The 16,307-nt window shown below is 38.7% G+C and overlaps 1 protein-coding gene across 3 annotated transcripts in view; it reads left to right on the plus strand.

Moving 5' to 3' along the window:
- BCL2L13 (BCL2 like 13) overlaps positions 1 to 16,307 on the plus strand; it is a 116,203-nt gene that overhangs the window by 34,467 nt on the left and 65,429 nt on the right. For 2 of the 3 annotated variants that reach the window (XM_037014880.2, XM_037014879.2), the window contains exons 3-4: positions 10,555 to 10,662; positions 14,595 to 14,751. In XM_037014880.2, coding sequence (XP_036870775.1) covers positions 10,555 to 10,662; positions 14,595 to 14,751 — 265 coding nt within the window. The remainder of the gene's footprint in view (positions 1 to 10,554; positions 10,663 to 14,594; positions 14,752 to 16,307) is intronic. The other variant, XM_073223202.1, reaches the window with a different exon arrangement.

Here is a 16,307-nt window from a genome sequence, read left to right on the forward strand (position 1 = left end):
ATTGGGTTATTTGTTTTTTGTTTGTTGAGGCGTGTGAGCTCTTTATATATTCTGGACGTCAAGCCTTTATCAGATCTGTCATTTTCAAATATATTCTCCCATACTGTAGGGTTCCTTTTTGTTCTATTGATGGTGTCTTTCGCTGTACAGAAGCTTTTCAGCTTAATGTAGTCCCACTTGCTCATTTTTGCTGTTGTTTTCCTTGCCCGGGGAGATATGTTCAAGAAGAGATCACTCATGTTTATGTCTAAGAGGTTTTTGCCTATGTTTTTTTCCAAGAGTTTAATGGTTTCGTGACTTACATTCAGGTCTTTGATCCATTTTGAGTTTACCTTTGTATATGGGGTTAGACAATGGTCCAGTTTCATTCTCCTACATGTAGCTGTCCAGTTTTGCCAGCACCATCTGTTGAAGAGACTATCATTTTGCCATTGTATGTCCATGGCTCCTTTATCAAATATTAATTGACCATATATGTTTGGGTTAATTTCTGGGGTCTCTAATCTGTTCCACTGGTCTGTGGCTCTGTTCTTGTGCCAGTACCAAATTGTCTTGATTACTATGGCTTTGTAGTAGAGCTTGAAGTTGGGGAGTGAGATCCCCCCTACTTTATTCTTCTTTTTCAGGATTGCTTTGGCTATTCGGGGTCTTTGGTGTTTCCATATGAATTTTTGAATTATTTGTTCCAATTCATTGAAGAATGTTGCTGGTAATTTGAGAGGGATTGCATCAAATTTGTATATTGCTTTCGGCAGGATGGCCATTTTGACGATATTAATTCTTCCTAGCCATGAGCATGGGATGAGTTTCCATTTATTAGTGTCCCCTTTAATTTCTCTTAAGAGTGACTTGTAGTTTTCAGAGTATAAGTCTTTCACTTCCTTGGTTAGGTTTATTCCTAGGTATTTTATTCTTTTTGATGCAATGGTGAATGGAATTGTTTTCCTGATTTCTCTTTCTATTGATTCGTTGTTAGTGTATAGGAAAGCTACAGATTTCTGTGTGTTGATTTTGTATCCTGCAACTTTGCTGTATTCCGATATCAGTTCTAGTAGTTTTGGAGTGGAGTCTTTAGGGTTTTTTATGTACAGTATCATATCATCTGCAAATAGTGACAGTTTAACTTCTTCTTTACCAATCTGGATTCCTTGTATTTCTTTGTTTTGTCTGATTGCCGTGGCTAGGACCTCCAGTACTATGTTAAATAACAGTGGGGAGAGTGGGCATCCCTGTCTGGTTCCCGATCTCAGTGGAAATGCTTTCAGCTTCTCGCTGTTCAGTATAATGCTGGCTGTGGGTTTATCATATATGGCCTTTATTATGTTGAGGTACTTGCCCTCTATTCCCATTTTGCTGAGAGTTTTTATCATGAATGGATGTTGAATTTTGTCAAATGCTTTTTCAGCATCTATGGAGATGATCATGTGGTTTTTGTCTTTCTTTTTGTTGATGTGGTGGATGATGTTGATGGATTTTCGAATGTTGTACCATCCTTGCATCCCTGGGATGAACCCCACTTGGTCATGGTGTATGATCCTTTTGATATACTGTTGAATTCTGTTTGCTAATATTTTATTGAGTATTTTTGCATCTACGTTCATCAGGGATATTGGTCTGTAATTTTCTTTTTTGGTGGGGTCTTTGCCTGGTTTTGGTATTAGGGTGATGTTGGCTTCATAGAATGAGTTTGGGAGTATTCCCTCTTCTTCTATTTTGTGGAACACTTTAAGGAGAATGGGTATTATGTCTTCTCTGTGTGTCTGATAAAATTCCGAGGTAAATCCGTCCGGCCCCGGGGTTTTGTTCTTGGGTAGTTTTTTGATTACTGTTTCAATTTCTTTGCTTGTAATTGGTTTGTTTAACTTTTGTGTTTCTTCCTTGGTCAGTCTTGGGAGGTTGTATTTTTCTAGGAAGTTGTCCATTTCTTCTAGGTTTTCCAGCTTGTTGGCATATAGGTTTTCATAGTAGTCTTTAATAATTCTTTGTATTTCTGTGGAGTCTGTCGTGATTTTTCCATTCTCATTTCTGATTATGTTGATTTGTGTTGACTCTCTTTTTCTCTTAATAAGTTGGGCTAGAGGCTTATCTATTTTGTTTATTTTCTCAAAGAACCAGCTCTTGGTTTCGTTGATTTTTGCTATTGTTTTATTCTTCTCAATTTTGTTTATTTCTTCTCTGATCTTTATTATGTCCCTCCTTCTGCTGACTTTAGGCCTCATTTGTTCTTCTTTTTCCAGTTTTAATAATTGTGATGTTAGACTATTCATTTGGGATTGTTCTTCCTTCTTCAAGTGTGCCTGGATTGCTATATACTTTCCTCTTAAGACTGCTTTCGCTGCATCCCACAGAAGTTGGGGCTTAGTGTTGTTGTTGTCATTTGTTTCTATATATTCCTTGATCTCTATTTTGATTTGTTCATTGATCCATTGATTATTTAGTAGCATGTTGTTAAGCCTCCATGTGTTTGTGAGCCTTTTTGTTTTCTTTGTAGAATTTATTTCTACTTTCATACCTTTGTGGTCTGAAAAATTGGTTGGTAGAATTTCAATATTTTGGAATTCACTGAGGCTCTTTTTGTGAGCTAGTATGTGGTCTATTCTGGAGAATGTTCCATGTGCACTTGAGAAGAATGTATATCCTGTTGCTTTTGGATGTAGAGTTCTATAGATGTCTATTAGGTCCATCTGTTCTAGTGTGTTGTTCAGTGCCTGTGTGTCTTTACTTATTTTCTGCCCGGTGGATCTATCCTTTGGGGTGAGTGGTGTGTTGAAGTCTCCTACAATGAATGCATTGCAGTCTATTTCCCTCTTTAGTTCTGTTAGTATTTGCTTCACATATGCTGGTGCTTCTGTATTGGGTGCATATATATTTAGAATGGTTATATCCTCTTGTTGGACTGAGCCCTTTATCATTATGTAGTGGCCTTCTTTATCTCTTGTTACTTTCTTTGTTTTGAAGTCTATTTTGTCTGATATTAGTACTGCAACCCCTGCTTTCTTCTCACTGTTGTTTGCCTGAAATATGTTTTTCCATCCCTTGACTTTTAGTCTATGCTTATCTTTGGGTTTAAGGTGAGTTTCTTGTAAGCAGCATATAGATGGGTCTTGCTTTTTTATCCATTCTATTACTCTATGTCTTTTGATTGGTGCATTAAGTCCATTTACATTTAGGGTGACTATTGAAAGATATGTACTTATTGCCATTGCAGGCTTTAGATTCGTGGTTACCAAAGGTTCAAGGTTAGCTTCTTTAGTATCTTACTGCCTAACTTAGCTCGCTTATTGAGCTGTTATATACACTGTCTGGAGAGTCTTTTCTTCTCTCCCTTCTTATTCCTCCTCCTCCCTTCTTCATATGTTGTGTGTTTTGTTCTGTGCTCTTTTTAGGGGTGCTCCCATCTAGAGCAGTCCCTGTAGGATGCCCTGTAGAGGTGGTTTGTGGGAAGCAAATTCCCTCAGCTTTTGCTTGTCTGGGAATTGTTTGATCCCACCATCATATTTAAATGATAGTCGTGCTGGATACAGTATCCTTGGTTCAAGGCCCTTCTGTTTCATTGCATTAAGTATATCATGCCATTCTCTTCTGGCCTGTAGGGTTTCTGTTGAGAAGTCTGATGTTAGCCTGATTGGTTTTCCTTTATAGGTGACCTTTTTCTCTCTAGCTGCCTTTAAAACTCTTTCCTTGTCCTTGATCCTTGCCATTTTAATTATTATGTGTCTTGGTGTTGTCCTCCTTGGATCCTTTCTGTTGGGGGTTCTGTATAATTCCATGGTCTGTTCGATTATTTCCTCCCCCAGTTTGGGGAAGTTTTCAGCAATTATTTCTTCAAAGACCCTTTCTATCCCTTTTCCTCTTTCTTCCTCTTCTGGTATCCCTATAATACGAATGTTTTTCCTTTTGTATTGGTCACATATTTCTCTTAGTGTTGTTTCATTCCTGGAGATCCTTTTATCTCTCTCTATGTCAGCTTCTATACGTTCCTGTTCTCTGGCTTCTATTCCTTCAATGGCCTCTTGCATCTTATCCATTCTGCTTATAAATCCTTCCAGGGATTGTTTCACTTCTGTGATCTCTTTCCTGACATCTGTGATCTCCTTCCGGACTTCATCCCACTGCTCTTGCATTTTTCTCTGCATCTCATCCCACTGCTCTTGCATTTTTCTCTGCATCTCATCCCATTGCTCTTGCATTTTTTTCTGCATCTCTGTCAGCATGTTCATGATTTTTATTTTGAATTATTTTTCAGGAGGACTAGTTAGGTCTGTCTCCTTCTCAGGTGTTGTCTCTGTGATCTTTGTCTGCCTGTAGTTTTGCCTTTTCATGGTGATAGAGATAGTCTGCAGAGCTGGTACAAGTGACCGCTGTAAGAGCTTCCCTTCTTGTTGGTTTGTAGCCTTTTCCTGGGAGAATAGCGACCTCTAGTGGCTTGTGCTGGGCAGCTGTGCGCAGACAGGGCTTCTGCTTCCTGCCCAGTTGCTTTGGGGTTTATCTCCACTGTTGCTGTGGGCTTGGCCTGGCTGGGGCTGTTCCTCCAAAATGGTGGAGCCCCGTTAGAGGGGGAGCAGCCAGGAGACTATTTATCTCCGTAAGGGGCCTCTGTGCTCCCTGCTGCCCAGGGGGTTAGAGTGCCCAGAGATCCCCAGATTCCCTGCTTCTGGTCTAAGTGACCTGTCCTGCCCCTTTAAGATTTCCAAAAAGCACTCTCCAAACCAAAACAACAACAGCAACAATGAGAGAGGGAACAGAAAGGAAAAAAAAAAGAAAAAACACGCGATTTTTTTTTTTTTCCTCAGGTGCCGGTCCCAGGCACCCGCGCACTGGTCCTGCTGCCCTGTCTCCCTAGCACCAGGGTCCCTGTCCTTTCAAGGCTTCCAAAAAGCACCCACCCACCGGTCCCGCAGGGAAGGAACGCTCAATATTCTTTGTCCTCAGGCACTGGTCCCACGCACCCGCTCACCAGTCCTGCCGCCCTGCCTCCCTAGCACCGGGGTCCCTGTCCCTTCAAGGCTTCCAAAAAGCACTTGGCAAAAAGAGAGAAAAAAAAGGGGGAAAACGCGCGATTTCTTCCGTCCTCAGGTGCTGGTCTCAGGCACCCACCCACCGGTCCCACAGGGAAAAATGCGGGATATTCTTTGTCCTCAGGTGCCGGTCCCAGGCACCCGCTCACCAGTCCCGCCGCCCTGCCTCCCTAGCACCGGGGTCCCTGTCCCTTTTAGGCTTCCAAAAAGCACTCGCAGAAAAGAGAAAAAAAAAAGGGGAAAAACGCGCGATTTCCTCTGTCCTCAAGTGCCGGTCTCAGGCACCCGCCCACCGGTCCCGCAGGGAAAAACGGGGGATATTCTTTGTCCTCAGGCCCCGGTCCCAGCCACCCGCTCACCAGTCCCGCCACCGTGCCTCCCTAGCACTGGGGTCCCCGTCCCTTCAAGGCTTCCAAAAAGCGCTTGCCAAAAAGAGAAAAAAAAGAAAAGGGGAAAAACGCGCGACCTCCTCCGTCCTCAGGCACCGGTCTCAGGCACCCGCCCCCAGGTCTCGCAGGGAGAAACGCGGGATATTCTTTGTCCTCCGGCGCTGTTCCCAGGCACCTCCTCACCGGTCCCGCCACCCTGCCTCCCCAGCAACGGGGGCCCGTCCCTCTAAGGCTTCCAAAAAGCGCTCGCCAAAAAAAAAAACTGCTCCGGTTTCTCTCCACCCGCCGGGAGCCGGGGGGAGGGGCGCTCGGGTCCCGCCGGGCTGGGGCTTGTATCTTACCCCCTTCACAAGGCGCTGGGTTCTTGCAGGTGTGGATGTGGTCTGGATGTTGTCCTGTGTCCTGTGGTCTCTATTTTAGGAAGATTTTTCTTTGTTATATTTTCATAGCTCTATGTGTTTTTGGGAGGAGATTTCCACTGCTCTACTCACGCCGCCATCTTGGCTCCCGCCTCTCCGGGAATGAATTTTTAAAGAACAACATATCACATAATTTAATGTGGCTTACAATAATACATAATGGAAAAATCTAAATAAGTAAAATAATAAATAAAAATAAAAATGTTCTAATAAAATTAGAATAAGAAAACTGTACATTTCCATAGTAGGAATAATAGATTGCAGATATATAGTCTATAAGGTCCTATATAGTACTAAATAACATTGGTTGAGGCAAAAGCCAAAAAAAGTGGGGGTATACTTTGTTACAGGATGTCTTCCCCCATAACTAGAAGCTAAACTATTTTCTTTCTAAGTGGAATATTATTCTTTAAAAGATAATATGTTTGCTTAGAACTTCATTACATAGGGCATAGAGAAATACAGTAGAAAACGTTGTCAATATCAAATACAGTATTAGATTTTACAGCACTGTTTCTTAATGTGATTCTGGATAAAAGCTAAGGAAATGGCACCAAATTACAGCTCAGTTAAAACAAACAGTTAATACCATCTGTGGACATAAATTATATGTACATACTTTTCTGATGATCCCTCTTAATATGAGGATAAACTCTAGAATGCAGAAGAATGGAAGGGGTACCTGTCATGTCAAGAAGCCTTACAAAAAATTAGGTCCAACAGGTTATATATTCTGGCTAGTTCTGAAATGTTTAGGTTCTCAATGTTTATGATTAAGGGAAGTCAGGAGGAAACTTGCATATTAAGTTTGAAGTGGTTTTGCATAACTTAACAGGCTAACCAAAACCTTTTTCATCAGGGTAGTAATCTTCTGTCATGAAAGTGTGCTTGAAGGAGTATCAGCTCTGATTCCCTGTAGCTTGTGACAATGATTGATCAAAATTCTTACATTGTTTAGTATGGAAGAGATTATTTTAGCTTGGAAAAAGCTTAAAGGTAGGTCTCTTCTCTAAGAGAGAAGTGTCACCCCTGGAAATGTAGAAAACTATGGTACATCTGGTATTCCAGAAGGTAGCTTAGCAAAACTTCCCAGGTGAATTTATTATGAATTGTACCCTTAAATTTAGTAATTAACTTCCTTCTGAAATTTTTTTATTAATCTACAATTACATGAAGAACATTATGTGTACTAGGCTTTCCCCTTCACCAAGTCCCCCCAACATACCCCTTCACAGTAATTGTCCATCAGCGTAGTACGATGCTATAAAATCACTACTTGTCTTCTCTGTGTTGCACAGCCCTCCCTGTGCCTCCCCCCCACTATACATGCTAATAGTAATGCCCCCTTTCTTTTTCCCCGCCCTTATCCCTCCCTTCCCACCCATCCTCCTCAGTCCCTTTCCCTTTGGTAACTGTTAGTCCATTCTTGGGTTCTGTGATTCTGCTGCTGTTTTGTTCCTTCAGTTTTCCTTTGTTCTTATACTCCACATATGAGTGAAATCATTTGGTACTTGTCTTTCTCCACCTGGCTTATTTCACTGAGCATAATACCCTCTAGCTCCATCCATGTTGTTGCAAATGGTAGGATTGTTTTCTTCTTATGGCTGAGTAATATTCCATTGTGTATATGTACCACATCTTCTTTATCCATTCATCTACTGATGGACATTTAGATTGCTTCCATATCTTGGCTACCGTAAATAGTGCAGCGATAAACATAGGGGTGCATCTGTCTTTTTCAAACTGGAGTGCTGCATTCTTAGGGTAAATTCCTAGAAGTGGAATTCCTGGGTCAAATGGTATTTCTATTTTGAGCATTTTGAGGAACCTCCATACTGCTTTCCACAATGGTTGAACTAATTTACATCCCCACCAGCAGTGTAGGAGGGTCCCCCTTTCTCCACAACCTCGCCAACATTTGTTGTTGGTTGTCTTTTTGATGATGCGATCCTTACTGGTGTGAGGTGATAGCTCATTGTGGTTTTAATTTGCATTTCTCTGATGATTAGCGATGTGGAGCATCTTTTCATGCGTCTGTTGGCCATCTGAATTTCTTCTTTAGAGAACTGTCTATTCAGCTCCTCTGCCCATTTTTTAATTGGATTATTTGCTTTTTGTTTGTTGAGGTGTGTAGGCTCTTTATATATTTTGGATGTCAACCCTTTATCGGATCTGTCATTTATGAATATATTCTCCCATACTGTAGGATACCTTTTTGTTCTATTGATGGTGTCCTTTGCTGTACAGAAGCTTTTTAGCTTGATATAGTCCCACTTGTTCATTTTTGCTTTTGTTTTCCTTGCCCAGGGAGATATGTTCATGTCTGGGGCCCTTCTGAATTTTTGAATGTAAATTAATTAAACTCTGTTGGACATATGTCAGGGGGAAAATGATTTTAGTTTTAGATCATTTGATAATTACGTTGTTCTATTTTGTAGCAACTGAAGGGCAAGAGTAACTGTCTATGAAGATTTCTCCCAGTTTGTGTTATAACAGCCCTGTGTTACATCACGTGGCATTATCTAAGCTGTCAGAACGTTGTTCTTGCTGATCCAAACTCTTACAGTACTGAAACAGGTTCTGTGTAAGCATTATTCATTAGAAATCTATGACGAGCTGATGTGTTCACAGAGACAAGGTTTGGGGAGAGATCATTGTCAAATAGTAACAACATTTTATACAATAAAAAAGATTGGCGAGTAGAAGCTGCTGTCTATTGACCATTTTTTATTTGATGGGACTTATATTTATTTCATTACTCTTAACAACATCCCTTTGTGGTAGGTATTATTTTTCCGTATTACGTTAAAGGAGAGACTCAAGAAAATTATTTTCTTTGCCCAAGGTCATGTGTAGTGAAGAGCTGGATGCTTGACTCCAAAGCTTTTGGCACTTCCCTGAGCTGCCTTCAAGGAAGCTGGAAGGGAGAAAATTTCATTGAAAGAAATAAGATTGACCTTAGATTAATTTCCCAGTCTGTGTTTGCCTTGTTTTGATAATGTCACAATATATTCTGGAGGTCACTTTACCTAGTGTAGTTATATTAATCAGTGCTGTTTACCTAAGACTACAAATTACTTGTAAAAGGAAAACCTATTACAATTATAAACAATACTTGAAATGTATTAAAAATCTTATCTGTAAGCCAGCCCACAACACACAAATACTGTAAGATTCATAAAGTATTTAGTCAAATTCATGGAGACAGGAAGTAGAATGGTGGTTGCCAGGATCTGGGAGGAAAAGGAAATATGGGGAGTTATGCTTAATGGGGACAGAGTATCACTGGGAAGATAAAAAGTTATGAGGATGAATGGAGGTTGTGGTGGCTCAACATTATGAATGTATTTACTACTACTACTGAATTATACATGCAAAACTGTGTAGGATGGTAACTTTTATGTTATATGTGTTTTACTATAATAAAAAAAATTGGAGAAAAAAGTGCTGTTTGTAAAGATAGACCTTTATGCTTTAGGAAAATTTATAAAAGATTACCTTCTTTCTAGTATATTGTCTTCAAAGTTTGTATAATAATTGTGTCTGTTTTATGTAATATTTTAAATTTCTTATATATATAGTTTTCACCTGAAGTATCTTGGCAGAAGTGGTAGGAGTGAAGTGTTCCTAAGCAAAATATATGTTAATCAGGACATTAAGTTGTATTGCACTTCAGTTGGAAATGCCTAAGGAATTTTGTATTTTCCACAGAAAGTTCTTTTAAAGGTCTGAGAGTTTTTTTGGTTAGTCTCAGCTCAGAAGGAAAGTGTTTTATGTGCCTAAAGGAAATTATTTTCCAACTTCCAAAGTTGAAAGTTAATCAGAGAATCTGTGAGATAGAGAAATGTTTAACCTTTTGTTTTTCATTGATGCTATAAAAATTATGTTTCTGGGCCTAAATTGATAAGCTCATCTTTGAATTAAGAATTTTTTGCTTGTGAAAAATGAAAATGTACAAATGGCTAATACTTCCCTTTATAGAACTTGTCAGTGGTAGAAAACAGTGATGTAAAAAACTGAAAAAGTACTGGAAATATATCTATAAATGCATCTGAATGAGTGGGGTGAAGTAAGGGGTGTCATATTTGGATTCAGTGAATGATGAAACTCTGCTCCAGATATATGAGGCAGGAGAAACTAGTTAACTGCCAAGTATCTGGTCTAATTTTCTCTTTCAGAACTCCTCCCATTTGTTCTCCATTCTCTGCTACAGACCCAAGACCTTCCTTTTGTTTTTCCTTTTACTGCATAACAGTAGCTTGTGTCCAGTACTTTTGGTATATTCCTACTTTTCTTCAGTTGGAGGATATAAATCTTTTGATGATAATAGGCCTTCTCTTGGGCTGCTGTTTGCATGAAGGTGTGAAGACAAGGGACCATGAATATCATTGTCAGAAGACATTGTCACTGATCTAGACAACCTCTTATGAAGGTTTCCCTTTCTACTATGTCAAAAATATTTCTGAGATACTTCCTTCTTGCCTCTCAGCCAGAAATGAGGACACAGCCTGGATTAATGGGTTTGTATTCAGGACCGACCTGAGTAACAATTACATCCCCTCTCTATTGGTCTGTGACCTGCCCAGGCCTCACTTCCTCATCTTGAAATACCCCCAGCCCTCCTAATCAGTTTTGATTTTCTATTTTCCGACTTAATAGTTAAAATACTACTCGTTGTAATGGCATCTCTCTTCCCATTTCAATAGTAGCTTTTTTTGTTGATTTTAGGGGTTCGACATGATGTAGTTTCACAATCTCTGGATCAAGAAGTTTTATTAAAAGTTAAAACTGAAATTGAAGAAGAACTAAAATATCTGGACAAAGAAATTTCTGAAGGTCTGTTTGTTCTTATTTTCCTAGTTAACTAGATTCTGTTTGGTGTGGTTTACTGTTGTTTGATTTGATTTTTTAGTGTTCTGAATATAACAAAACTTAGTTGATACAGGGGTGAAACTTATTTTTAAACTATATCTTTACATAGTTTAATATAAACTATATCTTTATGTTATATATATTTTTAAAAGCTATATGTTTACTGGGGGATATGTTATAAAACTTTCCCAACCGTACCCAGCAATTCAGATGTAGCCACTTTTGTTGTTATGTAATGGACTGAATGTTAAGGTACTTAACTAATGTTAAGGTACTTTCCATTCAATATGGTTCAGTTTGTATGTGGTATCTTCATAATTATAACAACATTTAAGGGGAAAAAATGTAAGTAAGCTGCCTCTATTTTTGCATGCACATATGCTGCTATAGATAGTTGTGATCATAATGTACATATAATTTTATAGCCACAAAGTTTGTACTTAACATCATAAACATTGAAAATATTTATTATTCTACTAACTGCATGAAATTCCAAATACTGACTGAATATTTTACTCAACCATTCCCTTATAATTTAGGGGAACATTTGGGTTATTTCTTGTTTTGCCCTCCATAAGTAACACTGCATTGAACATCTTGCACAGTGATTTTTTTTACAGCTTTATTGAGATATATTTCACATACCATATAATTTACTCATTTGAAGTATACAGTTCAGTGGTTTTTAGTATATTCACAGAATTGTACAATCATCACCGTACTATAAATTTAGAACATTTTTAACATCTCCACAAGAAATACTATACACATTGGCAGTCACTTCCCACTTCTGCTCTCATGGGCACTTGCCCCCATCCCGACCCATGGCAGCCATTAATCTGTTCTCTGTCTCTGTGTATTTGCCTATTATGGACATATACATAATGGAATCATCCACTGTGTGATGTTTTATGACTGGCTTCTTTCACTTAGCAGTGTTTTCAAGAGTCATCAGTGTGGTAGAATGTATCAGTACTTCATTCCATTTTACAGTGGAATAATATTCCATTGTGTGGATAGTGGGTAGACCACATTTTTTAATCCACTCATCACTTGATGGACACTTAGGTTGTTTCCACTTTTTTGGCTGTAGTATAATGTTGTTATAAATGTTCTTGTACAAGTTCTTGCATGGATGTGTAGTGCCCAATAATTTTTACAAGAAAAATTATAAATCATGTTTATAAATCAGTTCCCTGTGAGTAGCTGTTAGTAGAGAAAATAAGTTTATAAATCAGGTCCCTCTTAGAGAATATGAGTAGAAATTTATTTTTTTAAAAAGTTCAGAAACCTAATTTTAGTCTTCTTTTTTATTTTCCTTTACCAACATGTTTTTTTGACCACATCAAAACCATGACTTCAGGGTTATTATTGCTAGAATAAGGCTGTTTGTATGTGCAAGCACACATATATGCATATAATATAAATACATGATAAAAATCAAGGTTAGTTTAAAAGCAGAGTAAACGTTGGGATGCAGCTGGGACTGGAAAAACTTCCTGGGATGTGTTAGTACATCAACTAGCCACGTGGTCTCTCTGGAGACAAATGAGGCATGGCTCTCAAAATTAGAAGAGGAATGTCAGGAGCACTGCTAACTGGATGTATTTTATCAGCAAATCAGTAAAAGATTCAGTCTTGTCTCTCTTGATAGTGTTCTCCTTTTATCAAGTCCAGATTTGTTTTTGTTTTATGAATAAAGATCCTTAGTTTTCCATTTGCACTTCAAATTGTACCGAGAAGAAAAGTTCCCTTTTCTTCCTAGTGTGAACACCCTTCTTTCTTGGGAATTATGAGAAACACACTCACTGGTCCAAATTCAATAAGTGGACATGGAGACAAAGAGAACAGCGGAGCGAGGCTTTAATGACGGTCTTGCAAGATCGGGTGTCTGGTGGGCAGGCACACCTGGAAAGTTTGGCGCCAATAATTTATCTCCTAGTGCGCGAGTCTCTCCCCTGGTTCCTCATTGGCTGAATACTACAGGGTTCACAGTCTTCCCTGGACGTCACCTAAGCCCGTTATATCTTTCCTTTACATTTGTCTTATTCTTATTGGTAGGTTTAAAAAACTCAAAACAGGTATAGCCAGGCCCTTATCAATTCCCCCACCCCCACTCTCAACCCGAGCAGCTTCCATCACGTGGCCCTTTGTTAATACCTTACTGTTAAAATGTTTAAACATTCTAGTGGGAATAAATCACATTTAGGTTTTATACTCTTTCCTAACAGGAATGATGTAGAAGTTGCAGTGTTCAGGCCACCTGCAGCTCTGAGGGACTGAAGGGTTGATTCTGGAACTACCAGTGTCCCTCCTGTGGGTGGAGACATGAGAGGATGATAGGGAAGGAGAAGCCAGGGAGGTCAGAGGGTGGGCTGCAGGACACATTCAGATCTCTGGTCTTGAATCCCCATTGGTGCCCTGTCTCCTCCACCTAGTCCCTGAGGTGTTCAGCATGATCTCAGGAAGACGAAAGGCCAGCAGTTGGTGAAATGAGCAATGACTGGGTCCCCTCTGGGATAACAACTGTCCTGTGATCACTCGTCTGTTGCCAGAGCCTAGCAAAGCTTGCCTCAGTTTATTCCATTAATATTCACTGCATGCCTAGTATGCCAGGCACTCAGTATGCAGAATGAATAAGACCCCTCTTGTCCCTGGGGAGCCCACAGTCTAGTAGAAGAAGACAGTCTCCCTACTCTTGGCTTGGGAGGGTTTCTCTCCCTTTAAGAAGTGCAAAGTGGGGTTACGGGAAATCACAGTTTCGCATCCTTCATTTCTGTCTGTTGAAAGAATGTGGCAACTTGTTATTGGTAATGATCCTTGTGCCAAAGATATCAATATTTTTAACTTATATAAGTTCCAATTCTGTTTTAAGACTTTATCCAATTTTGGTAACAGTACTTACACATAATAAAATGGGTAAAAGGCAGAAAAGAAAAGAAAAACCAATAGGCTCTTGTGCATTCACCTATTGAACCCCATGTCATCCAAGACTGATTGTTAAAATGGACTCTATCAAGTTTGCCTAGACACAAAATATTTCTGAAGTCTGCAGCCATTTGCATCTTTCTTGGAAGTAAGCACTTTATAAAGAAATACATACCGAAATCTAGTAAAATTTGCAGCCTTCTAAGAGCAAACCTTAGTTTAGTGCAATACATATTTCATGGAGGTTATTGATGACTCTTTGGAGCAGGTGCAGGGTGCTTGATTTTTTGGGATTCTGTGTTCTGCACCCTCTTGTACCTTCTCTGGGACAGCAGCAATGATTCTGCCTGTTTTTCCTGCAGTTTAAAAGTAGCTTACATATGTCTGACATGGAGTATGGAAGCCGATGTGAGGCTGCTAGTTGGAGCTGAGGGGAGAGAGACTGTGACTATTTCTTTCATGTTCAATTTACCTACTTGTATAACCTTCATAGTTTTAAAATTTATCCATGTACAGGAATATTAAGTTTGAAAGTTCATTTATAAAAGAGAATGAAAATAATTGACTCATTTTAAGGTGGAATAAACGGATTAGAATCTGATTTAAGAAGTACCACATTTATAAAGGTAAAAAGGAAATACTAAAAACAAAATCCAGAGAGGGATGAAAGAGCTAGGAGTTCCCTCTTGTTTATCATTCCTATACTAAATTGGGTTTTATATTTACTTTAACATGTCAGTTTAGTCTTTTTCTTCTCTTAAAACTAAGATTTTTCCATTAAAATCATTCCTTTAAAAAAATGTCTAAATTTAGGACCTGTCAAGTTTGTGTTCCAGGGAAGATGAATATCCCATAATGATTGTCTAACCTTTTTGTGTGGCCATACTGTAGCTTCCCAGTTGTAGGTATCTCTGTCCCCTCAGTAATCATGTTTATTACATTAGGTTTTTCTTTTGCTCTGTCTTCAGCCTTCACCAGCACAGGCTTTGATCGTCACACTTCTCCTGTGTTCAACCCTGCTAATCCAGAAAGCTCAGTAGAAGATTGCTTGGCTCATCTTGGAGAAAAGGTGTCACAGGAACTGAAAGAGCCTCTACATAAGGCATTGCAGATGCTCCTCAGCCAGTGAGTTACAGCTGCTTCTGGGATTCGTTCTCCGAATAGTCTCAATCTCATGCAGCACTGGATTGGTTAAGGGTTTGTTTTAGGTGAACCGTGTCATTTCTTTTTGCTCGCTTATTTTCTTTACTACTACTACTTTTGCTTTCCCAAAGCATCTCTGTGTTTAGTGGCAACTTTTGCATCAAAACAGTGATTTAACTGTTCCAACATGGATTTGACCACTTATTTTTCCTTGTTGAGCTGTCAGGTTTCAACAAATGCTTTTGCTGAGTTGTTTTTCACTTGTTATGACCACTTTTTACTACTATCTCTTTAGTGGCAAACAAACATAATGGCTACGGTTTTTTACATTGTACGTGTGATTAACATTGTATCAGTTTTTTAGGTATCCCAGATGTTGCTAAACTTTGGGGTCACACATCTGCCCATGGAACTGCTACCACATTCTTATAGTGGGAACCTCTCTCCTAGCTCTGGTTCTGACTGTTAAAGCTAGAGGCAAGGAGCTCATAGCGAAAGGTACTAAGGGAGAACCAAGTCACTTACTGCGAATGTTAAAATTCATTTCTTCTAATTTTATGCTGCGAATCAATCATTAAGCAGTTGGTATGAATTAGAAAAAACATTTGTTTTCATGAAGATTAACAACTATCTAAAACAGGATAAAGACTGTTCCTTCACTGAAAGGGCCAAAATTCAGATGCCAGATCACTGTTGTAGTAAGGTAATTCCTTACTTTCATGTACGCAGAGTTTATACATTGCCACTTGTTAGAAGGAAGCAATTTGGAATTGAGGAGAATTCAGTTGTTTTTGCATATTCTGGTCACATGAACAAATATAAAAATCCAAATAATTCATAGAAAACATTGAAATGAAAATCATATTTGGATTTTCTTAACTTTATATATATAGAAAAGTTTTTTTTAAATGTGGAGAGAAGATTACGGGTGTCTGAATATAAATAGAAAATTTGGACAAACAGCAGTGGTTTTCAGGGTGCTGTGTGGGGCCGTGAGGCCCTGAGAAGGTGAGGGATAGAGTGAGTCAGGGAGTTGTTATGTCCTCTCCACTCTGCTTAAATAGGTACTGCTGTGTTTTCATATATTTTACATATTGGGGTTTCATGTCAGACTTGAAGAAACCTGTTTTGCCAAAACAAAAACAAACACCAAAAAAATTTGTGAAACTATTGGGACTGGGAATAAAATAACCAAGAAGTATAATACAAAAAATTTGTTTCCAATTTTGATACAAACTATTTGTGGCTTAAAGCAAACTGCTTCACTCTAAATCTCAATTTCTCTGTGTGTTAATTATAGTTTTACTATGATATTTTAAGATCTCAGAAAAATAGTATTATATAATTTTTAAAGTACTTTTTGACATTCTTTTCATAATCTACAGGAAAAATTGATATTTTTTCATTGCAAAGTAAATTATATTTTTAAAAAATTTGTTTTGGATAAATATTTGGGTTCCCCTGCCCTGCAAAGCCTGAATAGTAATATAATTATTTTTTAGTATATCAGTCAGGCCTCTTTATGAATAAATTTTTTT

The sequence above is a fragment of the Manis javanica genome, chromosome 15 (genome assembly GCF_040802235.1).
Source record: "Manis javanica isolate MJ-LG chromosome 15, MJ_LKY, whole genome shotgun sequence".
NCBI classification, from domain to species: domain Eukaryota; kingdom Metazoa; phylum Chordata; class Mammalia; order Pholidota; family Manidae; genus Manis; species Manis javanica.